Source organism: Tursiops truncatus, chromosome 13 (assembly GCF_011762595.2).
Source record: "Tursiops truncatus isolate mTurTru1 chromosome 13, mTurTru1.mat.Y, whole genome shotgun sequence".
In the NCBI taxonomy this organism is placed as follows: Eukaryota; Metazoa; Chordata; class Mammalia; order Artiodactyla; family Delphinidae; genus Tursiops; species Tursiops truncatus.
Genome location: NC_047046.1, coordinates 6,347,441 through 6,374,999, shown reverse-complemented (window position 1 = coordinate 6,374,999; position 27,559 = coordinate 6,347,441). Strand labels below are relative to the sequence as shown.

At 46.2% G+C, this 27,559-nt stretch overlaps 2 protein-coding genes across 7 annotated transcripts; one reads left to right on the top strand and one right to left on the bottom strand.

Moving 5' to 3' along the window:
• Positions 1–654: 654 nt before the first annotated feature.
• On the top strand, positions 655–17,155 carry DDX55 (DEAD-box helicase 55). 6 transcript variants are annotated; one of them, XM_004324930.4, is made up of 14 exons: positions 656–810; positions 3,393–3,443; positions 3,537–3,623; positions 4,803–4,894; positions 4,975–5,037; positions 6,910–7,059; positions 8,328–8,517; positions 10,005–10,087; positions 11,963–12,094; positions 12,939–13,031; positions 14,101–14,215; positions 14,676–14,844; positions 15,859–16,151; positions 16,407–17,155. In XM_004324930.4, the coding sequence occupies exons 1-14, from the start codon at positions 703–705 to the stop codon at positions 16,581–16,583; spliced, it is 1,803 nt and encodes a 600-aa protein (XP_004324978.1). In that variant the 5' UTR covers positions 656–702; the 3' UTR covers positions 16,584–17,155. The 6 variants fall into 6 exon arrangements, with proteins under 6 accessions (XP_019805790.1, XP_004324978.1, XP_033692642.1 ...); XM_019950233.3 differs by lacking the exon at positions 656–810 and adding an exon at positions 882–1,104; XM_019950231.3 differs by lacking the exon at positions 6,910–7,059 and having other exon boundaries at positions 655–810.
• EIF2B1 (eukaryotic translation initiation factor 2B subunit alpha) lies at positions 16,889–27,543 on the bottom strand. The gene is made up of 9 exons (XM_073789954.1): positions 27,391–27,543; positions 26,416–26,517; positions 24,059–24,195; positions 23,833–23,949; positions 22,194–22,310; positions 21,579–21,643; positions 20,298–20,373; positions 18,875–19,000; positions 16,889–18,183 (listed from the first exon to the last, which is right to left on the bottom strand). The coding sequence occupies exons 1-9, from the start codon at positions 27,401–27,403 to the stop codon at positions 18,019–18,021; spliced, it is 918 nt and encodes a 305-aa protein (XP_073646055.1). The 5' UTR covers positions 27,404–27,543; the 3' UTR covers positions 16,889–18,018.
• Between the last annotated feature and the right edge of the window lie 16 nt (positions 27,544–27,559).

Sequence of the window (27,559 nt, the reverse complement as noted above, 5' to 3'; positions counted from 1 at the left end):
GCATATTAATGATAAATGATATGGCGGAAAAATAAAGCAGGGTAAGTGGATTAGGAAGGCATCACTGAAACGATATTTGAAAAGTCCTGATGGATGTAAGGGAGCAAGCCAAGCTAAAGGTATGGGCCCAGCTCATAATAGCTGGTCAGTAAAAGCTTGCTGAATGAATGTACACGTGCACGAGTCAATCCAGTGGTGAACACAGGAATAAGCTGCAGTGTTCCTGTTTAGGTCTCTGACCTCACTTCCTCGGAAGTAAACCAACATTTATTGTGTAGTAGGCAGTGTATCTCCACCATGACCCTATTTTGCATATTTGGGGCTCCCGGGCTGGGGTACATTTCTGTCAACTCCCTCCAGACCTACTGTCCTTTGGCCAGGACGCGGTGTTTCCCTGCTTCCGACTGGCAGGGAAAGTGTGAGAGCCGGGGCAAAATCCCTCCCGCCCAAATGCCTGCTCGATGTGGAAAGGCGCTCCGAGCCCAGGTGGCTGCGCTGGACGAATGGCACCATGGCCGGGCCCACGCGGCCGGCTTTCACCCGCCAGCTGTCGGCTTTCCACTCTCCTGCGGCGAGGGCGCCTTCCCCCGCCGTCCGGAACTTTGCGACTGGAGCACGGTTCCGGGCGGGGCCTGTTGGCGAGCGGAAGCGGAAGTGTGCCAGGGAGGCGTAGTACTGGTAGCTGCGGTGGCGGAGCTAGCCATGGAGCACGTGACGGAGGGCTCCTGGGAGTCGCTCCCGGTGCCGCTGCACCCGCGGGTGCTGGGTGTCCTGCGGGAGCTGGGTTTCCCGTACATGACGCCGGTGCAGGTACCCGGGGCCGAGGAGGTGGGCCCTCGGTGCGCAGGGGGCAGCTGGGGAAGGGGAGGTTCAGGGCGGGCCCGGCAGCCGCTTAATGGGATGCGGCCGGTAGGTGTTAGGACTCGCATCCTGGAGTTTTTACTCCTCCGGCTGGGACTTTTGCCACGTCTTTCTGCTGCGCCGACTCGGGTGATGCCAAGCTGGTTAATGATCGCCAGGCAGAGGCGGCAGGCGGCGGCTCACCTGTGCCAGGGTCTTCACCGCCCCCCACCCCGCCCTTAGGTGCTGGGACCCAAGTGCCTGGTTCGTATTCTCCCCCTACCCCCTCTAGCTGTGAGACCTTGGGCAAATGGCTTAACCTCTCTGTGTTTCATTTCCTTTCTCTGTGAAATGACGAAAATAGTATTACCAGAGGGTTGTTGTGGAGATTAGCTAAGACAATTTGGGGCACATCATGGGCGCTCAATAAATGTTACCTGCTGTCATTGTTATTATTACTTGGGCTAAGTGAAGTGTCCTGGTCCAGTTTATTCATTTATTCAAGAAATTTCTTGAGGACAAACTACGTATTGGGTAATTTTTTCTAGGCTCCAGGGATTTTGCAGTGTTGGTCCCCACTCATGGGCCTTGTTTTCTAATGCCCGAGAGAAAGGGGTAAAGGAATAAGGTAATTTCAGCTGGTGATAAGTGTTGTGGAGGAGACAGTGACAAGAAGGTACAGAATAGGAGATAAGATAGGGGAGGCCTCTCGGAGGAGGTGTCATTAAGCTGCTACCTGAATGAGAAGGACCTGGCTGTGGGGTGATTGGGGGCATGATATTCCAGCAAAGAGAAATGCCCGTGCAAATGCCCTGGGGCTGGAAATGAGCTTGGAGAAACAGAAGGAAGGCCTCTGGCTGGAGCAGCATGAGTAGTGTAAGAGGTGAGCAAACCGGGTGCCGGATCTTGCAGGATCTTCCTTGTAGGAGCTTGTATTTTATTCTAAATGCAGCGGGAAGCTGTCTTCCATGGGAAACTGTGCAGAAAGGGAAGGGATGTGACTGTGGCGTAGAGAATAGACTTTAGAGGAATAAGAGGAGAAGTGAGGAGGTCCATTTGGAGGCCACTGTCAAGTTAGAGGTGATGGTGGCGTGGAGTAGAGAGGACGCAGTGGATATTGAAAAGTCAATGTTGGGATAGCTTTAGGGCTCCTGAGGGGCCAGATGTGGGGTTCATGAAGAAGGAATCTACAGGGACCCTGAGGTTTTTGACTTAGCAGCTGGGTGGATGGTGGTATCATTTATTGAGATGAGGAAGGCTGGGAAGGATAACAGGCTTCAGAGGGAAAATCAAGAGGGTTCTGTTTTGAAATGTTAAGTTGAGATGTCCATAGCCTCCTCAGGAAAGGTGTGGAGGAAGCAGGCAGTGCTCTGTGCCATGCCTCGGGACTGTAGACAAGACCCAGTGTCTGCCATTGGAGTCGATGGTCTAGGTGCTGTCCACTATGGTAGTCACTCACTTGTGGCTGTTGAACACTTGAAACATGGTGAGTCCATATTGAGATGTGCTCTAAGTGTAAAATGTACAGGGGATTTTGAGGACTTAGTGTGAAAAACAAATGAAAAATCTCATTCTTTTTTTTTAAATAAATTTATTTTATTTTCGGCTGTGTTGAGTCTTTGCTGTGCGTGGGCTTTCTCTAGTTGCGGCGAGCGGGGGCTACTCTTCGTTGCGGTGCGCGGGCTTCTCATTGCGGTGGCTTCTCGTTGCAGAGCACAGGCTCTAGGCGCGTGGGCTTCTGTAGTTGTGGCACGTGGGCTTCAGTAGTTGTGTCATGCGGGCTCTAGAGTGCAAGCTCAGTAGTTGTGGCGCACGGGCTTAGTTGCTCCGCGGCATGTGGGATCTTCCTGGAGCAGGGCTCAAACCCATGTCCCCTGCATTGGCAGGCGGGTTCTTAACCATTGTGCCACCAGGGAAGCCCCCCCACCCTGTTTGACAACCCCAAATGTCTTCAGACATTGCCAAATGTTCCCTGCGGGCACAGAAATCACCCAGGCTGAGACTTACTTGTGTTGAAGCAGTTAGAAAAGTGCTACACGTGCCGCAATGGGTGAGCTCAGGCTCTGGGGACCAGGAGTGGAGTGTGGTCCTGGAGGGGGCGACCTTGAAGCCAAGACCTGAGTCTGCTTCAGGTTCAGCTGCTTGTTGCTGCAACCAAAGGGCCAGGCCTCTTGTAACCCTGTGGGTTTTCTGCGGTGTTTATAATTTGAGGGCCTATTTAAATCGTTGTTTTGTGATACTAGAGCTGGAAGGAACACAGTGTCTTCAAACCCTTCTTGGTCCAGAGAGGAAGAGTAGGCGAGGCAGGGCTAGAACTCAGGACCCCCAAATCCCAGCTTGGCTCACTTCCCCTCCATGCCATCTGTGTAGACACCGCTGCTGTATTACCTGTGAGCTGACCCCACTGGGGCCCCTGTGGGTGACTGTAATCGGAGTCCAATTTGTTGTGGGGTCCAGTGTGACCAAGGCCAGCCTTGTGTTCCTTGGGCTTTGGGCCTCATCGGTGGAGTCACGGCATCCCCTAACCAGTGCTCTGCCATCTCTCTCTTCAGTCTGCAACCATCCCTCTGTTCATGAAAAACAAAGATGTTGCTGCAGAAGCGGTGAGTACCTTGTGTAAATGCAGCTTGTCTTCCTGTTTTCCTTCCAAAATGAACTGTGAGGAAAAGCAGACGGAAACTTTCTGCCCTTTGCAGGTCACAGGTAGTGGCAAAACACTCGCTTTCATCATCCCCATCCTGGAGATTCTCCTGAGAAGGGAAGAGAAGTTAAAAAAGAGTCAGGTGAGGAGAGCTAAACGGTTTATTTTCACTTAGTCATCGGAGAGTTCACAGTTGAGGAAGAAGCTGGTCAAAAGCTTGAAAAAATATAGAAGGAGAAAGTACAGTCTGTCCTCATTACCTGCAGGCTCTGTGTTTATGAATGTGCCTACTGCCTAACGTTTGTTTGTAGCTCCCCAGAGCAGCACTCAGTGTGCTGTCGTGCTCATGCCTGCACCTGTATGGGGCAGCGACAAATGGGAGTCGCCTGATGGCACTTTCCCAGCCGAGTCTCATCAGGGCGATACTGCCTTCTCGTTCCAGCTCTCAGGCTGTAAGCACGTGTCCTTTTCCCGGTCAACTTACTGCTGTGATTTTTTTTTTTTTTTTTTGGTGATTTCACTGTTTAAAATGACCCCCAAACATAGTGCCGAAGCGCTATCGAATGTTCCTGAGTGCAGAGAGGCTGTGATGTGCCTTATGGAGAAAATACATGTTGCATAAGCTCCTTTTGATAGTGCTGTTGGCTATGAGTTCAATGTTAATGAATCAACAGTATATATTAAATGAGGTGTCTTTATTTAATAATTTAATTGAAGTATAGTTGACTTACAAAATAAGGTATCTATAAACAGAAATATGTGTAAAAGAAGCTTATGTATTGATAGGTCGACACAAATGTGGCCAGAGGCTTGCAGGAACCTAACCCCGTTTCCCCAGGGGCAATGGTCCAGTGTTCACTAACAGCGTATGTGGCCACTTTGTAGAACAGAACGAGGACTGACTATAATTCAAACTACAGTTGACCTTTGAACAGCATGGGTTTGAACGGTGCAGGTCCACTTAAATGCGGGTTTCTTTCAGTAGTGAATAACTATAGGTCTACACCAGCCGAGGTTGGTTTAATCCCTAGATGCGGAATTGGGACATGGAGGAACCAAACCGGTTGTATGGAGAGCCAGCTATAAATAATTTATGGATTTTCGACTACGCAGAAGTTTCACATCCCCAACCCCCACATCATTCAAGGGTCAACTCTCGATGTGTACTGTGACCGGGCATGACCGGGCACTGCTGAAAAAGCCCAGGAAGTGCTGTTTCTCTGGCAACCTTCGTCCATTAGGTGGAGGGTGCAGTCTCGTGTGAGTCCAGCTCTGCAAGCCCTGGGCGCTGCTAATCATGTGCCTTCCCCCGCGTGGGCAGGTTGGCGCCATAATCATCACACCCACGCGAGAGCTGGCTGTTCAGATAGATGAGGTCCTGTCGCATTTCACGAAGCCCTTCCCGCAGTTCAGGTAAATGGGAGGCAGGGTCCCTGTCAGCCATGGGCTGTGATTTTTGCCTGACCTGCTCAAAGACGCTTTTCTTGTTTTAGCCAGATTCTCTGGATCGGAGGCAGGAATCCTGGAGAGGATGTTGCGAGGTTTAAGGAACACGGGTAAGTTGCCTTGCTCGCTCTTGGCATTGAACCCAAGAGGAATCGACACATGATCTAGGCTTAACCGGAAACCCTCCGCTTCAGAAGCCCCCTCCCCACAAAAAGTTCTTTCTTCAGGCCAACCTCCCATTTTGCTCACGGGCTCATGATCTCGTCCCTCCCGTGGTGGTCCCTGACCTCGCCCCGAGCCCCAGACACACAGATGATCCACCTGTCTGCTTGGCATCTCCCCAGGCATCTCACAGCTGTTGCAAACGCGTCTACAACAGGAGCTTGGAATTTTCATCCCCAGGCTTGCACCTCGTCTGGAGCTTCCTGTTCATCTGCTTCCTGTTCATCCTGTTGCTTCTCCTGAAGTGAGGGGCCCAGCCTCAGCTTGTCCCGGCCCCTCCACTCCCCCTGACAGCCAGCTGGCACCATGTCCTCTGCGTTTTCTCTCCAGAGCGCGTCTCTAACCGTCAACCTTCCCATCGCCACCTCTCCTGCTCATTTCCCCCCTGGACTCCTGCAGTGGCTTCTCTGTCTCTCTCTCTCCTGTGTGTGTCTACCATTGCCCCCAATAGTCCACTCTCCGCGTAGCAACCAGAATGCCAGTCGGGTCATGTCACTCACTGAAAGCTCTTCAGTAGCTCCTCCTGGCCCTTGGGGTAGATCCTAGTGTCTGTCTAGGGCCTGTGAGCCACCACTCTCCACTGCTGCCCGCTTCACAGCCGGCCCTGCTGCCACAGTGGGCTGGCGTTCTCCCAGGTGCTGCACGTGCCAGGCTCTTCCGTGTCTCCAGGAGGCTCGGGAAAGTCGGGGTGGTGTCTGTCCGGCAGCATTTTACCTTCAGAGCCTAGTGAGGCGCTGAGCACACGGCTGGTGTTTAATAAACATTCGGAATGCGAGTTTGAATACGCGATGACCATCACTCCTTGGCATTTTATTGTCCCATGATGAATAAGGTTTGTAATGAGCAGCAATAGAATTTGTGCCCAGTTTGTCAGTGAATCTCAATAAAGAAAACTATTTTTCTTGAGCACTTGCTGTGTCCAGCTACAACAGGAGATACTTTGCAGCAGGGGTCACAGACTCGAGTTGCTACAGGGCTCAGAGGATAATATAAACATGTGAAGGGGGTGGGCGGGGAGTGGGAGGGACTGGCTAGTTCACGCCTGAGTACTCACCTCCCGCTGATCGCTGCCCACAGAACTCTGGGCTCAGTTCTCCAGGTTTTGAATGTTTTAAAAAGAATATGGAATTCCAGATTTCTGTGTGTTATCTCCAGGTTGTTTTAACTGTTGGCATGTAATTCACATTTAAAAAAAACAACAGAACTTTCCTGCAGGCCGCCCAGTCTGTGGGGGCCACGTTTGGCTTTCAGTCTGCGTTTGTGGTCTTTACATAAAATTATCTCTAGTTCTGTTCACATTCTCATTTTATAGATGAGTGACCTGGGACCTAAAGTGGTTGAGTAAAGTCAGGGAGTCAGCAAACCCTTTCTGTAAAGGAGTAGATGGTAATTATTGTAGCTTTGTCGATCACACAGTCTGTGTCATAACAGCTCACCTCTGCTGTTATCGTGTGAAAGCCGCCAGAGGCAACCCATGAATGAAGGAGGATGTGTAATTACATGCCAATAAAATGTTGCGAAAACAGCTGAGTCCAGATGTGACCTAAGAGCCAGTTCGCTGAGCCCTGCCCTTGATCTCAGCCTGGAACCCAGACCTGTGCCCTCACGGCGCAGCCTTCTCTTCCCACTGTGGTGGTCTCCCTTCTCTTCGCTGGCATTTTAGATGACTTTTGCTGGGGGGAATACAAAACTTGGTGTTTGGAATCACAGAGGTCCCCGAGATCCAGCGAGTGCGGTAAATGTTAACTTTGTTTTCATAGTGGGAACATCATTGTGGCAACCCCAGGCCGCCTGGAGGACATGTTCCGAAGGAAGGCAGAGGGCCTGGATCTGGCCAGCTGCGTGAGGTCCCTGGAGGTCCTGGTGTTGGATGAAGCGGACAGGCTTCTGGATATGGGGTTCGAGGCGAGGTACTGGAGTTTGGACTTCGTGGGCTTCGGGTGACACAGGATGAAAGGGAGCTCAAGATGGAATTCCTTTATTACTCCATGACTGTCTCTATTAGCCACATGTGAATTTCTTTTTTTAAATAAATTTATTTATTTGCTTATTTTTTTTTTGGGTGCGTTGGGTCTTCATTGCTGCGTGCTGGCTTTCTCTAGTTGTGGTGAGCGGGGGCTACTGTTCATAGGGTACACGGGCTTCTCATTGCGGAGGCTTCTCTCGTTGCGGAGCACGGGCTCTAGGCGCGTGGGCTTCAGTAGCTGTGGCATGCAGGCTCAGTAGTTGTGGCTCCCGGGCTCTAGAGTGCAGGCTCAGTAGTTGTGGCACACGGGCTTAGTTGTTCCACGGCACGTGGGATCTTCCCGGACCAGGGCTTGAACCCGTGTCCCCTGCACTGGCAGACAGATTCTGTTTATTGATTGATTGATTGATTGCTGCCTTCGGTCTTTGGTGCTGCGTGCGGGCTTTCTCTAGTTGCGGCGAGCAGGGGCTACTCTGTTGCGGTGCGCGGACTTCTCATTTCAGTGGCTTCTCGTGTTGCGGAGCATGGGCTCTAGGCACATGGGCTTCAGTAGTTGTGGCACGCAGGCTCAGTAGTTGTGGCTCACAGGCTCTAGAGTGCAGGCTCAGTAGTTGTGGCGCATGGGCTTAGTTGCCCCACGGCATGTGGGATCTTCCCAGACCAGGGCTTGAACCCGTATCCCCTGCATTGGCAGGCGGATTCTTAACCACTGCGCCACCAGGGAAGTCCCCACATGTGAATTTCAAATCATTAGGTTGATTAATCCTTCGGATTCTACCACACAATTTAAATTCCATTTCTTATGTCTTTGATGTTCTTAAGATGTGTTTTCCTTCATGGCTTCTTTAAAAGTTTCTGTGAGTTTTAAAAAAGTAAGTAGCTTTATTGGGATATAATTCATATGTTACACAGTTCACCCATGTAAAGTGTACAGTTTCATGGTTTTTAGTCTCAAAAAATTTTGTCTTAATTTCACTCTTTTAATTGCCCCCCATTGTAAAAGTAAAATTATATGCTTACATTGAAGAAACCTTGGGAAAATGAGAGTATAAAGAAGAAATGAAGGTCGCCCATAATCTCACCTCCCAGTAGTAGCTACTATAAATATTGTGATGGTTTTCAGTCTTTTAAAATAACCTGTTTAGTATCATAAAACACCATTTTTTGATTATGCTGATAAGTGAGGGGTTAAGATGAGCCCTCTCTTTTTAGCATAAACACCATCTTGGAGTTTTTGCCGAAGCAGAGGAGAACGGGCCTCTTCTCGGCCACTCAGACACAAGAAGTGGAGAACCTGGTGAGAGCAGGCCTCCGGAACCCTGTGCGCATCTCGGTGAAGGAGAAGGGCGCGGCGGCCAGCAGCACGCAGAAGACCCCCTCCCGCCTGGAGAACTACTACATGGTGAGCGCTGGGTGGTCTCACTGACTCCTGCAGGCCATCGAGGAGGATGTAGGGGTCTAAGGTACAGCGTGGGAACTGGGGTTAACAGTGTCGTGTGCTTGAAATTTGCTAACAGAGTAGTTCTTCAAATACAAAAGGGAGCTATGTGAGGTGATCGGTGTGTTAATTCACTTGATTACGATAATCATTTCACAGTGTACGCACATGTCATCACTTCGTACACCTTCAATGTATACATGTATAGATTTTTAACATGTAAATATGCTTAAATATGTACAATTTTTATTTGCCAATTATACCTCAGTAAAGCTGGAAAAACTAAAACAAGTATTAAAAGCCAAAGCAATTTACTGAAAAAAGTTACTAATTTTTTTTGACTTGAACTGCTTTCAGTAAGCTTAGTTATGGTTTTTTTGGGGCCGTGCCGCACAGCACGCGGGATCTTAGTCCCCCGACCAGGGATCGAACCCGCCCCCTGCAAGTGGAAGCACGGAGTCCTAACCATTGGACTACCAGGGAAGTCCTGTTTTTCCTTCTAAATGATCAGCTATAATAATTGTTTTAACAACTTATTAGATTTTCCAAGTTTTATCAATATGGTATACGGTGTTCCCACTGATATATGTTAACTCTTAGCAGTTAAAACAAATAAACAAGCAAATGGGACTTCCCTGGCTGTCCAGTGGTTAAGACTCTGTGCTTCCACTGCGGGGGCACGGCTTTGATCCCTGGTTGGGGAACTAACATTCTGCATGCTGTGCAGCACGGGCAAAAAAAAAAAAAATAAGCAAGCCAAAAATAAGTGCTCTAGAGACTGGCTTTCAGTTTTCTAGGAAACTAAATCTATAAAATGACACCCTGTGACACTTTTTTTTTTTTTTTTTTTTTTTTTTTTTTGCGGTATGCGGGCCTCTCACTGTTGTGGCCTCTCCCGTTGCGGAGCACAGGCTCCGGACGCACAGCCCCAGCGGCCATGGCTCACGGGCCCAGCCGCTTCACGGCATGTGGGATCTTCCTGGACCGGGGCACGAACCCGTGTCCCCTGCATCAGCAGGCGGACTCTCAACCACTGCGCCACCAGGGAAGCCCCTGGGCACTCTTAAGTAATACGGACCCTTGGGTCCAATTCCACAGCTATGAATCGTAATCTGTATGCTGTGTCCAAGGATCTGCATTTTAAAGACCTCCCCGGGGGTGGTGTTATGGCCAGCATGGCGCTGTCTGCATGTTGGGGTTTGGGAGGTACTTACTGCACTGGGTGACTCCCTGTCCTCAGGTAATGACTTTGTGACTTACGTGTGTCAGCAGCCCAGGCTGATGTTTATTCTCATCTCGGTAGACTGAGTAACATTCTGACGAAAGTCTGTCCCTTTTCGTGGAGGAAATTAGATTCCTTAAAATTTAAGGTCGAAACTGAAAATAGCTATGGGGTTATTATTTTCAGCAAATTTGTTTTTATTTTATTGGTTTTCCTTTTTATTTTGTAGGTATGTAAGGCAGATGAGAAATTTAATCAGCTGGTACATTTTCTTCGAAATCATAAGCAGGAAAAACACCTGGTCTTCTTCAGGTAATACTTCGGGGGTTCAGCCACACCCAGAACGTGCACATGTGTGTAGCCTTCAGGTTTGGAATTCCCTTCAGGTTGTTTGTCTGTTAGGAATGTGTTTGGCTGCAAATGACTTCTGCAGCTCAAGCTGGAGAGGTTTATTTTTCTCCTGTAAAAAGAAGTCCAGAGGTAGGCAGTTCCTGACATTGGTTTCTGTCTCGGCAACGTCAACACCAGTGTTTCTTTAACTGTCTTGGCCTTTCCTTCCTGTAGGTCACCTCCTAGTTTTAAGATGACCACTGTGACACCTGCTGCCACGTTTGCATTGAAAGCAGATAAAAGAGGGAAGGCAGGGAGAGGGGGAAGGGCAGTGCTTGCTATATCCAACCCTTTTAATCAGAAAAGCAAAAGACTTTCTCAGACAGCCCCCTCCCAAGCTGACTTCTGCTTTCGTTGTATGGGCCAAAGGTGGGTCACCCAGCAGCCCCTCACTTTAGGAGATGGGAAAAAAACAAGTGGGTAGCTGTCCCAGCCTCTGTAGTAGAGGGAGGTGAAGGAGGAAGTGGTTGGGAGGGTGTTTGATCCACCAGCCTAGTGTCTGCCACACTGGGGTGTGTCCTGTTGTCAGAGCGCAAGATAGGAACAGTTGTGTGCATCCTTTGGGCTGTTTTTTTCCGCCTCCAGATATACCTGTGGTGTTGTCTTTTTGGCAATACCAAAATAATTTTATGTTTCTTTTCCATCCATCATGTCACCAATAAAATGCATTAGCTGTACTGTCCCACAGTTAGAAATACAACCTGGTACACACACACACCACACACACACACACACACACGAAACTGAAACAAAGATTTCATAAAACTGCATTTGACTAGGTGGGATGCATTCTGATGCTTTCTGTTCTGTTCTGCTCTAATTTTTTAAAAATGCTGGTTGGTCCAGACTCACTAAATTGATTTCAGAACCCACCAGATTGCCTTCAGGATCTGTGGGTTGTGACCCTAGTGTGCAAAACTGCTTTATTATGTACTGATGTGACTCTTGGTGGAAACTGGGGAATCTGGCAGCAGTCAGTTAGCCACAGGTGTTTAAGACAGGAGATTTAGACAGGAGTTAGCCCGAATTGGAATCCTGCAGCCTGGTGTAGTGGGAGAACATGGGAGACGGAATCACACCTTCCTTCTGGTTCTCCTCTGCCACTCACTTGTACTGCCTCTCTGGACGCTTCAGGTCCCTCATCTACAAAAGGATGTGACATCCCTTTGGAATCCCTCAAATAAAAAAGGTGAACTTTATTAGAAGGGGGCTGTGTAGGGAGCTCACAGACTCAAAGAGAAAGTTGGGTGCACCGCCTCTAGGGAAGACAGGATCTGGGGGACCCAGATGGCCATCTCTTTAGGGCACAGCCTCATTGGGATGACCCTGCTCCAGTCCACTTTTGTCCTCGACTCCAAGTCCAATATCCAGGATAGAGGACCTGATAGGTATGACTTCTGCTGAGCCCTTGGGAACTGCACTGAATGGGGAAGAAGCAGTTCCCTGAAAGAAAAGCAGGAGTAAAGCTATATTTAAGACGTCATCGTTCTTGTTGAGAAGGACTCCTTCCGTTTAATTAGTTCCTCCGGGAGCCAGGGAGATCCCCTTGCTAGAACAGCTTTAGACAGGAGGAACACGTTGTTTGGGTTTTAACTCCTGCTGAAGGGGTTTTGTCAGAAGATTGGCCTTCCCCTGGCCGAGAGCTTAGTTGTGGATGATAAGCACAGCCATTCTCCTCTGCAGTCTCCTGGGACGACTGGGTGGTCCCCACTGCATCTAGTGCTTGCGGCCTCCCTCCCCCCATCGCAGGAGGACCAAGGCGGCCTACGACTCTAAGCCCTCTGTCCCCTCTCGCAGCACTTGCGCCTGCGTGGAATACTATGGAAAGGCTCTGGAGGCCCTGGTGAAGGGCGTGAAGGTAATGTGCATTCACGGAAAGATGAAATATAAGCGCAATAAGATCTTCACGGAGTTCCGCAAATTGCAAAGGTGGGTTGGCTTCCTTGGAGATGGCGGATCTCCAGCCACTCTGCTCTTTTGCAGGTCGCTCTGCCTCGAAACCCTCACATGTGTTTCCCTGCCTGGAACTCTCTTCCTCCTCAGCCTGGTTATCACATCTTCTCTGTATAAATATCCAGAGCCCCTGCCCTCTATCCTGACCCCATTACACTTTGCTACACTGACTTCCTTACTTATCTGTCAACTTCCCTGCTAGGTTGTAAGCTCCATAAGAACGGGAACCTGTGTGTTGTGTTCGCTCCCCCAGTGGGGCTTTGGTAGCTGTTTGTTGAATGACGGAACAGACAGGAGCAACCCTTAAAGGCTGTAGATTGTCAGCTGGTGGCTAGGCTGTAGGGAACTTGTGGCTCTAGTGATCATAACTTGATTCTGTTTGTGCATAGAAATAATACTTCTCTGTGTTTCTTAATCATTGAGCCTTCTGGCTATGTTAAAAGCAATCTTTTAGGCAAAGTGATAGAATTGATGGATACATGACAGTCTGGGAGGGAAAATTTCATTTGTTTTTTTTAAACGGCTGCAAAGGATTAGACCAAATACTGTGGGTTTTTTTTTTCTTTTCCCTCAATGGAAATATGCTAATTTAAAAAATCTTTTCAGTGTTTCCTCCCCACCTCTTTACAGATTTCACTCTCAACTTGTAAAGTCCTAGAGGTTCTTAGGAGGAAGAAAAATCAAAATGTTATTCCTGTATATTTGCTTCTGTGAGAGATTCTGCAACCTATGTTATTACTGTCATCCCTCAGTAAAGACTGCTTGATGGTGAGGGAAATAGTGGCCTCCTTACTCAGTGTGGTGTTTTCTCATTTTCTAGTGGGATTTTAGTGTGCACTGATGTGATGGCCCGAGGAATAGATATTCCTGAAGTAAACTGGGTTTTGCAGTACGACCCTCCCAGCAATGCCAGGTACAGCATGAGAGAATGTTACCCACTCTGTCTAGGAATCTAGGCTAATGAAATAGGAATCCTGAGGAAGAAAACATAATGATGGTTGTCAAAACATTATGAAATAACAAAAATAGGGGAACTGGTGAGTTATCATTGATAGGTCAATAGTGATACTATATTATCACTGAAATTTCAGTCATTTTCAAATACTTTTTTTTTTTTTTTTTTTTTGCGGTACGCGGGCCTCTCACTGTTGTGGCCTCTCCCGTTGCGGAGCACAGGCTCCAGACACGCAGGCTCAGCGGCCATGGCTCACGGGCCCAGCCGCTCTGTGGCATGTGGGATCTTCCCGGACCGGGGCACGAACCCGCGTCCCCTGCATCGGCAGGCAGACTCTCAACCACTGCACCACCAGGGAAGCCCCCTCAAATACTTTTTAATAGATCTTTTTAATTTACTTATTTTTAAATATTTTGGCTGCGCCACACAGCATGTGGGATCTTACTTCCTTGACCAGGGATGGAACCCATGCCCCCTGCATTGGAAGTGCAGAGTATTAACCATTGGGCCATCAAGGAAGTCCCTTAAAGTTCTTGCAGAAATGCACATGATAGAGTGTTTAAAGGAGAACAATATATACACCATATATGAAGATGTCAGTTATTATCTGAAAGCAAGCATATATTCCTGATAAATGCCTCCAAACATAGGAAAGCACCTGTAAATACAAACTCCTAAGCAATAGTTGTTACTTCCTGTGGGGGGGGGTTCCTCATAGGTCACTTTTATTTTCTTTTTTACGCTTTTCATTGTTTTTCAGTTTTTCTACTGAGACTGCTTCCTCCTACCTATACCGTCAGATAGGCATAAATTTAAAAGTTTTATAGTTCATAGTAAATGTCTAACAGAACCCTCTCTGGTTTGCACGTGTACTTTAATAGCCAGCTCTTCTGTAGCACTAATAAGCGGCGGGTTGGGATGGAGCTCCTCGGGTCATTTTAGGTGCATCAGCCGTGCGGCTGCAGGCCTGTGCTCTGCTCGGCCACCGTCACGTGGTGACCACGTTCCCGCTCCTTGTTGTTCACAGTGCCTTCGTGCATCGCTGTGGCCGCACAGCCCGCATCGGCCACGGCGGCAGCGCACTTGTGTTTCTCCTTCCCATGGAAGAGTCGTACGTCAGTTTCCTTGCAATTAACCAGAAAGTAAGCTGTCTTCCTTTTTCCTATGGAATGTCCAGTGCTGGGGTAGTTGAAAAAGTTCTTTTCCAGCAAGTGGGGTCCAGAACTTAGATTAGGGGTTGCAGCACACAGGGGCCAGGCTGGTGATGTCCGTGCGGGAACCTGGCTGGCTTTATGGCTGTATGGCCACTGCTCGGCCCCAGCTAAGTATCACTAGTTGGGAACATAGACCTATGTTACCATACTTTCCAAGCAGAAATCAGGATTGTTAGGTAAAATCTCATTTTAAACCTTGCTTTAAAATTTTTTAAATACTTTCTGGACCAAGTAAAATACTTTGCTTGGATTTGGGCTTCCAGGCCTCTGCTTTAAGATTAAAATGGATTGTTCTGCCTTTGGTTTTATTGGCACTGGCTCTTATGGGGTAGCCTTGGTTGGGGATGAGGTGATTCCAGCCAGAAGTGACGCTGTGGTCCCTATGCAGTGCCCCCTGCAGGAGATGAAAGTCCAGAAGAACACAGTAGACCTCCTTCCAAAGCTCAAGTCCATGGCCCTGGCCGACAGAGCTGTGTTTGAAAAGGGCATGAAGGCTTTTGTGTCGTTCGTCCAGGCTTATGCAAAGCATGAGTGTAACCTCATCTTCAGATTAAAGGGTAAGTTGGACTTCTTCACATAATTTTATCTCCGTCTGAAACATCTGGTGGTTTTAGAAGTACTACAAGTATGAAACTGCTTTGTTTTATAAAAACGTCAGGCCTTATTACTCAGCCATAAAAAGAAACGAAATTGAGCTTATTTGTAATGAGGTGGATAGACCTAGAGTCTGTCATACAGAGTGAAGTCAGAAAGAGACAAATACCGTATGCTAACACATATATATGGAATTTAAGAAAAAAAAATGTCATGAAGAACCTAGGGGTAAGATGGGAATAAAGACACAGACCTACTAGAGAATGGACTCGAGGATATGGGGAGGGGGAAGGGTGAGCTGTGACAAAGCGAGAGAGAGGCATGGACATATATACACTACCAAACGTAAGGTAGATAGCTAGTGGGAAGCAGCCGCATAGCACAGGGAGATCAGCTCGGTGCTTTGTGACCACCTGGAGGGGTGGGATAGGGAGGGTGGGAGGGAGGGAGGGAGACGCAAGAGGGAAGAGATATGGGAACATAGGTATATATATATATATAACATTCATTTTGTTGTAAAGCAGAAACTGACACTCCATTGTAAAGCAATTATACTCCAATAAAGATGTTAAACAAAAAAAAGTCAGGCCTATGCCAGGTTTAATGTATTCTAAACATTTAAAAGAAAGTCTTCCTGGGAATTCCCTGGTGATCTGGTGGTTAGGACTCCGAGCTTCCACTGCAGGGAGCATGGGTTCGATCCCTGGTCGGGGAACTAAGATCCCGTGTGCTGTGCAGCACAGCCAAAAAAATAAATAAAAATAAAATAAAAGACAGTCTTCCTTGGGTTTGAGTAGACAGAATACACTGGCTGCTGAGTATTCCTTTTTAGTAAAAATGTAATTATTTTAATTCTAATTAAAATGAGCCCATTAGGTCATTTAGGTAGACAAAATTATATTGCTATGAATGTTCTGTGGGTTGATGCCTATAATCCTATTTTGGGTGTGCTAACTGCAGTGTTTTGGTTTAATCAGATCTCGATTTTGCAAGTCTTGCTCGAGGTTTTGGCCTGCTGAGGATGCCCAAGATGCCAGAGCTGAGAGGAAAGCAGTTTCCAGATTTCGTGCCTGTGGACGTCAGTACAGACACCATTCCATTTAAAGATAAAATCAGAGAAAAGCAGAGGCAGAAGCTATTGGAGCAACAAAGAAAAGAGAAAACAGAAAATGAAGGGAGAAGAAAATTCATAAAAAATAAAGCTTGGTCAAAGCAGAAGGCCAAAAAGGAAAAGAAGAAAAAACGGAGTGAAAAAAGGAAAAGGGAAGAGGTAAAGTTTGCATTTTTATTATTTAAATACTCAACTTAGAATTCTGAACAAGTCTCACTGAAGTGTAGTATATAGTTATCTTCTAATAGGAATTGCATAGGACTCTCAGATTTCTATACTTCCTTGGTGGCTTGGGTGGGGAATGCGCTGTTTGTGGAAGCTGATCTAAGCTAGTTACTGATTAAAAATTGCTGGTTTCACTTAGAACACTGTTGCTGAGAAATTCAGTAGCTTGTTGATCTCTTCTGTACTCAGGGTTCTGATATCGAAGATGAGGACATGGAAGAACTTCTTAATGACACAAGGCTCTTGAAAAAGTTTAAAAAAGGCAAAATTACTGAAGAAGAACTCGAGAAGGGGCTGTTGACAAGTGGCACAGGATCAGTCAAGACAGCAGATTTGGGGATCTCAGATTTGGAAGATGACTGCTGATTCCTGCCGCTCAGGCGAAGTGCACGAGAGCAACGGGAATGCCACAAGCTGCCCTGCGCTCGCAGATAGCTTGCGCTCGCGTGTACTGAACAGCAGAACTTCAGCAGACGTCCGGGAAGAACCACCTCTCCCAAAGCTGCTGTTGTAGACGGCCATGTGAGGGGTTTCACGCTCATGAATATTTTATGGAAAACATACCAGCCTTTGGAGTCTAACAGAAGAAAATGTAAATTAACTGAGTGTAAATAACACATGTCAGTATTTATTTTGATGGGTTACTCAAAGAGCTCATTGTTCGGTGGCTATTTTATACTTAGTTTTTAACACAGAGATACTGATGTAGACTTGATTTTAGGCCTTTTAAAATTCCTCAGTGTTTTCAGGCACCTGATCTCCCTGGATGTCCTTCTCCCTGGACTTCAGTTCTCTCTTTGATGTACTGTGCAGAACCCCTGCACAGCCCCCAGTACTGTTTTATTGGTGAGTATCTGAAAAACAGAGGAAGCAAGTCATTCTGGAAAAGAAAATAATTATGCCTTCTGTTGAATAAACTGTATTTCATTCTAACTGTGCCTTAAGTGTGTGAAGGTGGCTGCATAGTGTCTTTACCAAGATGGACAATACATTTGGGCCTGGGGTCAGCTTACAGTACCGATGCAACGCCATATCAAAATCTTTCATACAATTTGAAAAGATGCTGAATTGTTCCCAAGAACAATTTTAAAAAAGCTGTTCAGGACCCAAACATGTTTAAAGTCACATCTTTCCCAGATACAGAATTAAAGTTTGCAAATATTCTGGAAGGCATCTTCGTAAGTGGTGAGGCATGTAGGATACTCCTGCCAAAGACGCTGTTTCTGTCTTGGGTTCTCATGTTAGTTTCCACTCTGTTTGGCTTGATCCTTTTTTTGGAGATGACAGCCCTCAGCTCATGTTCACTGCTGGAAGCCTGATGCAGCTTCAGCAAGTGTTTCCTGCCTTTCTCACACGGCACCATGTAGCCTGCATCCTGGGCGGCTGTTGGTTGCTGGAGGGGCGCCTGGCCGCAGTTAGGACCCCTGCTCTCTTAGGCCTGCATGGCTTTCATTGATGCTTCTGGCAGATAAGTCTGGAGTGTGGGGAAGATGAAGGGAGGGGGACGCAGCACATCTTCTTTCATCAGTCAAGTAGCCAATAATCTAACTTGTATTTCTGGAAACTGGAAATGAATGAAAGTGTCTGGAAATCATAAGCACAATTTAGGTTGGGTTCTAGGGGAACCATGAACATATTTTAGATGGGACTGAAATGAATAAAAAATTCTCCAAGACATATGATTTTAAGTCCTTAGTCGATAAAATTTCATAAAAAACAATTCAGTTTTGGCCTGGCTCATTGAGGGGCCAAGAGGCTGCTCCCAGCATCAGCTGTTCGCCGGCAGGAAAGGGCCCGGCTGTTACAGATAGAGCTTGATGAGTTCGTCGCTGACTGCTGAGGGCGTCAGCACCCCCAGGTCTGTAAACAGCAGTGTGATTAAGGAAGGGGAGGTGTAGTCGACCCACGGGTGCTCCTCTTTGAGATCCTGTCCAGTCTGCGTGGACTTCAGAGTATCTGCCTTGTACTGAGGAGACAGGAAGCATACGTTAGTCTGCCCCACGTGTTCAAGGCTCTGAACTGGAGAGGCCTTGGCCTGAGCAATTAGTGTGCTCCTGCCTCAAAGTGCTCTCTGGAAACGGGGGGAGGCCAGCTGTGCAGCACACTGGCGAGGGGGATGAGTGTGGCTTGGGTGAGCAGATCATTAAAGAAAAACTTAAGCCACGTGTCCCCTCACTGGTGTGCTGGATTAACTCCTCCAGACCTCTCAAGACAACCGTTTAGAGCATTTACAGAGTGCTTACTAAGTGCTAGGCACTGTGCTAAGTTCTTCCCATGGATTATCTCAGAATTGTCATAACCCTTGTGCAGACAACTGAAGTTCACAGAGCTTACAATGAAAGGACTTGCCCAAGGTCACATGGTTAGTAAGTGGTGGAGATGGCAAGTGAGCCCAGACAGCTGAGCCAAAACTTCGACTATTACCAGTTTCCCCTGCCTCCTTGGCCTGTATCTAGTGCTTAACTGAATGAGAGACAAAGACTTAAATTCTGGGGACAAATTAGGCTGTTCAACAGCCACCAACTTACCTTTGTATCCTGAGTATTGGAAAAAATAGTGGGAAGTGAACAACTTAATGGAACATTCTTAGCACTGCATTTTTCTTCAAAGGTTTCAGTTTAGACTCAAATACCCCTTCAAATATGTAAAACTCTTGCCTTAAACTTATCTGGGACATCTTGCTGGTTTAGTGGGAAGAGCCGTACAAACTTGAAACTTTCTGCAACAACATAAAAAGGCTTGTTCCGTGCTTTGGCACACACAGCCATCTGGTTGGTTCCAATCTGGGAAGTCAGAGAAAAGCGGAGAAGGGTGAGATCTTACGGCATATCTGAAGTGGAAGCAACAGAAAGTATATGAGTGAACGTAATGTATGTACTTCTGGCTTTGGAATTACAGAAGACCTTTAAAAAAGAAAACACGTTTCTCCAAAGATATACAAATGGTCAATAGACACATGAAAAGATACTCAAGATTCTTAGTCATGAGAGAAACACAAGTCAAAACCACAATGGGATACTGCTTCACATCTACTAGGGTGGCTATAGTTAAAAAAACAAGTGTTGGCAAGGATGTAGAGAAATTTGGAATCCTTGTACGTTGCTGGTAGGAACGTAAAATGGTGTAGCTACTGTGGGAAACAGTTGTGGCAGTTCCTCAAAAAGCTAAACACAGAAATACCATATGACCCAGCAATTCCACTCTTAGGTATATACCTCAAAGAATTGAAAACAGGAACTCAAATAGGTAATCGTACACCCGTGTTCACAGCAGCATTAGTTACAATAGTCAAAGGATAGAAACAACTCAAGTATCCATCAACAGATGAATGGATAAACAAATGTGATGTGGTACATTATGCAGCCATAAAGAGGAATGAAGCACTGACACAGGCTACAATATAGATGAGCTTTGAAAACATCATGCTAAGTGAAATAAGCCAAACTCAAAAGGACAGATATTGTATGATTCCACTTATATAAGGTACCTAGAATAGGCAAAAATCATGGAGGGAGAAAGATTAGGGGATGGGGAGAGAAAAATGGGGAGTTTTGCTTGATGGTGACAGTTTGGGGCGATGGAAAAGTTTTGAAGACAGACAATGGTGATGGCTGCACAACAATGTGAGTGTTAATTAATCCCACTGAATTGTACACTTAAAAATGATTAAAATGGCAAATTTTTATGTTATATATTACCACATACAACAAACTATCATGAAATCTTTCCATGTTAAGCAACAGATAAATTTTAAACATTACACTGATGTCAAATATGCTCCATTAAAAAGAAAAACCAACCAAAAGCTAAATTCCAGTTAAAGCATGTTTTGAAAAAATATAAATTACTTTCTCCTAATTTACACCAATCAGTCTCCAAAGCAGGAAGAAATCTGAACAAAATTTGACCGCTGCAATGGCTCATGGGAACTGGGAAGCCATTGGCTGCAGTGGTGGAGTCTTGAAGCTAAGCAGGGTTAGAGGAACGAATCGTTAACAATACAGTGCTAGCTGGATGTCTGAGGTCAGTGATGCAGCTCCACGCCCTGAGCAAGGGCCTGCGGAGAACTGATGCTCCTACCTTGTTAATGATTCCTCCGTTTTCAACAACTCCTTCAGCACCAACAATGACAAGATCCACTTTCTCCATGATGTAGCTAAGGAAATTAAAAACAATTTTTTAATGCTCCCTCTTCTTTGCTCTTCTTAGTAGGAACATCGCCTGCAAAGATTAATACTCCATTTTCACCAAGGTAAGTTCCTCTCATAACTTTCTTCCAAAGAGCACTGAACTCATGAGACAACCCCTGGCACTGTTACCGGTTCTGCTACAGGGGCACCAAGACCTGTTTTGGTCATGACACCACAATAAGACGTGTAACTCACCCTGCCACCCAGTAATGTACATGCATATGTGTGTAGCTGAAGCAAGGATTTCATGACCCGGCATTTATCCTTACTACGTGTGGCACATTCTGTTTTCCTTTCTACATTAATACAAACAAAATTTAAAGACCTGATGTGATCTGAAGTTGGAAAAAATGTTATGTAATTCAAGAATCTTGCAGGTAGGCTGAAGGCCAATCTACCTTTTGAAATGAGCAATTAGGGACTTCCCTGGTGGTCCAGTGGTAAAGAATCCACCTTACAATGTGGGGGACGTGGGTTTGATCCCTGGTCAGGGAACTAGGATCCCACATGTCGCGGGGCAACTAAGCCCGCGAGCCACAACTACTGAGCTCGTGCGCCTCAACTAGAGAGAAGCCTGCGTGTCGCAACTGAGACCCGACGCAGCCAAAAATAAATAAATAATACATAGATCTTAAAAGAAAATAAAATGAGCAATTAGTAGAATTCTTTAAAATGTTTACTCTTAAACACATTCCTAATTTCCTTAATCATCTCCTTATGTGTTTTCTTCCCAAGGGATTATTACTCCTGTTTTCTCTTGGGAGGCACGCTGCCAATCCATGGAGCATGTCACCTGGGCTTTAGGAGTGAAGTTGCACAGGTGAGACGAAGAATCCCAGAGTGCCACTGAGGGCAGCCCGTGTCTTCAGATGAAGAGGGAGCACTGGCCACATGTGCTGACCTGACCTCTGCACCTTGCTCTTAAAATGCACTATGATACTGCCACGTCAATGACTCCCCCTCTCCCTGACATCCTACGGCCCTGTCTGTACACTATCAAGGCCTTATAATGAGCTTGCTGGTTTAGCCCAGCTATCAGTTAAGAGGCGGGACGCCGCCCAGTCCAGTTTTATGAACGAGACTCAAACCTTCCAACTGGAAGTGCTGTTCCAAGCCACCCCTGGGAGTGGGCGAGGAAGAGTAATTGTGGCGGGGGAAGCCAGGCACTTACCCAACAGCAGCATCCAGTACAACAGTGACGGGGACACTGAGGTGGCAGAGGGCTTTGGCCATTTTCTTACTGAAAGTGACAGTTTGAGAGCATTAGAAAAAAGTCCAGGAAAGTCCCACAGTGGTATATGGTGAGTCACTTAATTTGGACAATGATAAATCACTTTAGCTGGAAACTCAGTTCAAGTAATGGATTAAGGGGCACATCCTGAGACTTTGGACTAAGGAAACAAGAATTTGGGTCCTTTAGAAGGAAGTATGTGTTTTAGGAGAACTACGCTCTTGGGGATACAAAAAGATATGTAAATTCAGAAAAAAAGCATTTTTCTTTTATTATGTTCTGGCTAGATATGTGGTGAATTATCTATTCCTTGATAAAAATCTTTCAATTGCTGTTCCTCTGACTTAAGTACTAAATAAAACCCCTAGATCCTGTACTGTGACCTACTTCAGATTCACGGTGATTTTTCTTCCAGGGGCAGGAATGGGCACTGTCAAAGGCAATGCTGACTGATTGGCAAATCAGGGGCCTATTCTGGCTCCTCTTACAATGGATTCTAATCCTCAGTTTGCTCTTTAAAAGGACGGCTGGGCTCATAACCAAATGGAAGGATACTTGCCCTGATAAATCAGGCTGTGACTCTGTAATGTACACACTGAAACGCTTCTTGGCCGCCACGGCTGCTTCCAAGACTCTCAGGACCACTCTGGAGTAGGCGTGAGTTAATATTCTCTGTGGGCACAGAAAGCTCTGTCAAAAGGGCAAGCTTCTGGCAATCACCCATACTCTATGACCCTCTGATGCGTGTTCCTGGTACCCTAAAGCTTCTCCGTATGCTTTCTCACAAATCAGCTGTAATCAGAAAGGAGATCCTTGATAGTACACTGAGTTTAAGCCCATATACAAGCTGAAAAAGTTTTCTGCCGGAGGAATATATTATGGGTCTCCTCTTCTCGTAGCAAGCGCAGAAGTGACATCTCCATGTGGTGTTACTCAGATACTCCAATATTTCAATGTTGGCTAATTTTTAAAAACTTATAAACGCTGTTTGGGGTAAACACAACCCATCTGTGGACTGGATACAATTTGCAGATACTTAGATGTAATCTCTGCTCTGGGGAATAGAGTGCAGAGGACAGTGTAAGCAAGGAGGAGGGATGTAGCTCCCTAGCTCCTTTCTGGGCCTCGCCCAAGAGCTTGTTAGAAATGCAGGTTCTCAGGCCCCACCCTTGTCCTACTGAATCAGAATCTTCATTTGAAAGATCCCCAGGGGGTTCATCCGCATGTTCAAATTTGAGCAGCTGTGCTGGAAATTTAGCCAAAATAGCACTGATGCGGGTGGTTATTACACATTCAGCTCCACTAGAGCAAACGAATCCTGCAGCGCGTCTGCAGAAGGAGAAGGCCTCGGTGACAAGCAGTCACAGGCTTGCCTCCACTTGGCCCCAAAATGGCTTTGTTTGCAGCTGGCTTGCGTACAAGTTCCACTCGCATCTATTACGTCATTTATTTAATAACATACTCCAAAAAAAAAAAAAGGCTTCAAAAATTGGGAAAGGGGTAATAGACAGTGGACAAGAGTCCAGATGCAAGTGAATACTTTTATGGTCGATGGAGGCTTAGATGGCAAAAGAAGGCGTGCTGCCGGGAGAGGAGACGTCATAAAAGTTTTACGACCCCTTTGCTGGGAGACTGACTTGATGTGCAGCTCCCGTCTTTCCTCACTCAGCTTATCAACACTTGGTGGTATCTCTGTAAGAGCGTTTGGAATGAAGATGAAAAATCTCAATCCAGTGCTAACATTCAGCAGGAAGACAGTCAGTATGAACCAATGACAAGAGCTGTGTTAATTTAATTCAGATTAATTTAGTACATATCCAGTAATAAAAAATACTTTTTTTAGTAAGACACCTTATCAAATCAAGAATCATCCATGCTGTCCCAGGGTTTTTCTCTGCCTGTTTAAAATGACAACCGCCTATGATAATAATATCTACATTTAGACAGTGCTTACTATGTGCCGGGCATAGTGCAGAGTCCTTACACATACCATCTCATTAATCCTCACAACACCCCTATGAGGTAGGTGCTGTTATTACCCTTATTTAACAGATGAGAAAACTGCAGCACAGAGAGGTTAAGTAACTTGTCCAAGGTTACACAGCAAGTAAGTGGCAGAGTCAGGATTTTACCCCAGGAGTCTAACTCCAAAGTCCTTGCTCCCAATCACCACACATGATCAAGATCTACTCACCGCCCCATCTTTGATGAAAGTATGGCACAGATCTGCAATTTTATTTCTCGACAGTGATGTTCTCCTGAGAAAAATCTCTCCCCGCTCAATCATGATCTTTTTACATTTGGAGTAATCCTGGGAAGAAAAGAGCAAAATGAGGTGAAGGGGAGGATCCAGATAAAGCTGAGAATATTTGTGGCCAAACAGAGAAACAGAGAGGTAACCGAGGAGGGCAGGGGCTTACGGAGTATTCCAGGGAGGTAAGGCTGATGAAGCGCAGGAAGAGCTCCCCGCCCGAGGACACGGCCACAGAAGAGTCCACGCCACACAGGGTTTCTATGGCACTGGTGAGATTCGCTCTCAGGCCCTGGAGTGTCTCCCCTGGAATGATCACATGAGGAATGTGACGTTCATTTTTGACCCTTGATGGGTCTGTGATTCACTCACTCATTCAACCAGTGTTTACTGGGTGCAGGCTGTATGCCAGGCGCTGTTCTAGATGCCAGAGATACATCAGTGAACGTGACAGACAGGGTCCCAGCTCTGACGGAACTCCCTTTCTAGTGGGAGAGGCAGACAGTAAACAAGCACACACAAAGAAATCAACAATTACAGACTGAAATGAGGACAGAAAAAAGCAGAATGACGAGAAAGGTGGAGCTACTTTAGACAGAGTTAACACGGGTGGTCTCTTGGAGTGCAGGCCTAAGCAGAGACCCGAGTAAGAAAGGATCCAGCCGAGTAAAGATCCAGTGGGAAAAGTCTCAGATGCAGACTATTAACGCAAAGGTCCCAAGAAGGGAATAAACTTGGTATGAGAAACAAAGAGAGGCCAGAGTGAAGCACAGCTCAGTGAGGGACAGCATAGAAGGAAATTAAGTAGCAGTGACAGAAGAGGTCTGCGGGGTGGGGTAGGTAAGGCTTAGGTGTTTGGATTTTTTTTTTTTAATACTTATTTATTTGGATGCCCTGGGTCTTTAGTTGCAGCATATGAACTCTTAGTTGCAGCTTGTGGGATCTAGTTCCCTGACCAGGGATCCAACCCGTGCCCCCTGCATTGGGAGTGCAGAGTCTTAGCCACTGGACCACAGGGAAGTCCCAGGTGTTTGGATGCTATTGTAAGTGCAATGGGAAGAGGCTGGAGGTTGTCTTAGAGACATGCATGTCTAGGCCAGCACTTTAGATTAAAGAACGCTTTATTATTTTTATTGTTATTATTATTATTTTGTTTATACCCAGATGCTTACATTTAGGATGTCTGAATTAGTAGTAATCACAATGATGACATTAAAACCAGAATTTATACTGGAACATTCTCTACAGCAACTGCAAAGAAACTTCCACAAGACAGAAGCTCAATAAATCCTTGTAAAGCTCAACTATTGCTATAATTTAAGCTTCAAAGTTAACCTGGTATAATATGGTCATTCTTTTTTTTTTAATGTTTTTTTCTTTTATTTTTAATTCTTTCTTGAATTCTATCACTACATCTCTGTTTTTCTAAATCTGATTTATATTATGTCTCATGTCTTGTACCATTTAAAAAAATTTTAGCTCATTGTAAAATAGCGTGTTATGTTTTTTTTTTTCTGGTTGTTCTTTTTTTGGGGGTTTGTTTATTTATTTATTTATGTTTTGGTGTGATTTCATTGTCTGCAGGGATGTTATTCTCATTCTGTCTTCCTTACAGTAACTTTTATGGCGTTTGGACACAACCATTTCATTTTTAAGTGAAATGAGTTTTCCTGAACTTTTAGAAAAAGACTTTGTTCAGTTGTCTTTTCTAACCCCACAGAGCTCCCTCTTCCATTGTTTTATGTAGTGTTAAAAAATACAGTAGCTTGCCTTCTGAGATTTCTTGGTTCTGTTCTCCTCCCCAAATCTTTTCTGGACTTTCTCTTTCTTTCTTTTCCTTTATTTTTCATTACTCCAACCTTCTGCAATTTTGATTCCACTCCCCACTATTCAGTGGGGACCCTGGCAGGAAGAAGCCCTGGCAGGTCAGTTTTGAGAAAATGCAGGATCTATGCTGGTCTAGCCCCTTCAGTCCATCTGGCTGGCTCCCTGCACTCACCTGCTATTGTAGTGAGAAGAACCACAGCATCCCCCCAATTTCAGCTGCTACTCTCAAAGTGAGACGGTGCACCTCAGATTGGGACTTGAACCCACATGCCGGGACTTGAACCCGGCCAAAACGTACCATCTTCCAACTGAGATCACACACCTGGTTTCAGGACTTAATGAAGCTCAGGTTCTTGATGTCTCATCACAGAAAGAATTCAGTGAGAGACAAAGTGATAGATAAGAAGTGCATTTATTTAGAGAGAAACACACTCCACAGACAGAGCGTGGGCCATCTCAGAAGGTAAGAAAGGCCAATATGGTCATTCTTGATTCAAAGTATATTTCATTGAAAGGAGACCCATTCAATGATAACTTGAGGGCTCTCTTCACATTAAAAGGACAGAAAAAGAGGGAGGAGCTGAGCTTGGGGCTGCATTACCTTATGTAGGCACACATCCGTCTCTCACTTGCTACACTTCTAACAGTTATGAGCAGACTTTCCTAACACCTGGAGTGATGGAGGATGACCGTCTTTACCTTTATCTCTCCTCAAGTATTCCAGCAAAGTCCGGATGGCAGCTACTGCTGAGGCCATGTCAGGATCTTCTTTCATCTGAGACTTAAAGTATTCAATTAACTCTGGGAAGGGAGAAAAAAGTGATTCATCAAATTCATTTAGCAGGATAGACGACCAGAGAGCTTATCAATGACTGCTGACTTTAAAAAGCAAACTAATTTAAAAAATATTTTCTTTGCAGGGTGTTTGGCTTCAGGGGCACCATAAATGTTGACGGGAACAGATATGACATCACTCTACTATTTGCAAACTCTTTCTCTCTCATTTTGCAAACGCTAGCCATGTACAATGGCATAAAATTTAAGCCCCATCAAAAGGTAGTGAAAGGTCATTCTCCCCCTTATCCTAGACCCCAAGTCCGGAAAGAATCCCAGAGCCAACCTCCTTACCGATTTCTCCTGCACCCTCCAGTCTATGCCAAGTCAAGCGTATTCACCTACATACATATGTACATGTATGTGATGCAGAGGTCCACCCTGCTCTTATTTTTTTTTTACATGAAAGGTACTGTATACACATTAGTTTGCCCTTCTTCTTCACTTAATAAAACACCTTGATAACCACATTAGACAAGCAAATCAAATACGCCTTTCTTTTAATTCTAGTACCAGATCCAACAGGGCAGGGAGTCTTACTTATACTTCACATATGAGGAAATCAAGACTGCGAAGACCTGCACATGCGTCCGAAATCTCACTTTTTTGGACGGCACTGGAAAGCGTGGGGAGAAGGGGTGTCCGGGGATACCCCCAGGACCCATTCCCTGGATACAGGAGCAGCGAGTGGTTTTAGTTGTGACTAGAGGAACCACATCCAGCCAAACAGCCTGAGCTTGGAAAGTGACCTCTCCCGCAGCCCAGTCTGGGCGTGCGAGGTGGAGGGATCCCTGCGCGGCTCCGCTTTAGGCCCAGCAGGCCCGTCGCGTCCCAATTTACCCTTGTCGTCCATGGTGCCCTCTGGACCGCGGGGCCCGAGGGGCCCAGAGCCGCTCGCGCCACTTGGATGGGTCCAGCGACCGCGCGGGCTCCGAATCACAGTGACCGACAGCGTACAGCACGGCTCTGCACGGCTCTGCACTCCACTTCCGGCGCCTTGGGGCCGGGG

Bases quoted from the DNA above. Each gene is read 5' to 3' on its own strand.
- DDX55 (XM_004324930.4), top strand. From the start codon at position 703: ATGGAGCACGTGACGGAGGGCTCCTGGGAGTCGCTCCCGGTGCCGCTG. The intron at 5,038-6,909 runs GTAAGTTGCCTT...TTGTTTTCATAG, and splicing joins GCGAGGTTTAAGGAACACGG to TGGGAACATCATTGTGGCAA. The intron at 16,152-16,406 runs GTAAAGTTTGCA...TTCTGTACTCAG, and splicing joins AAAAAAGGAAAAGGGAAGAG to GGTTCTGATATCGAAGATGA.
- EIF2B1 (XM_073789954.1), bottom strand. The intron at 19,001-20,297 runs GTAGGAGCATCA...CTGACTTCCCAG, and splicing joins ACGGAGGAATCATTAACAAG to ATTGGAACCAACCAGATGGC. The intron at 18,184-18,874 runs GCAAGAGTTTTA...CTGTCTCCTCAG, and splicing joins ATGTCCCAGATAAGTTTAAG to TACAAGGCAGATACTCTGAA.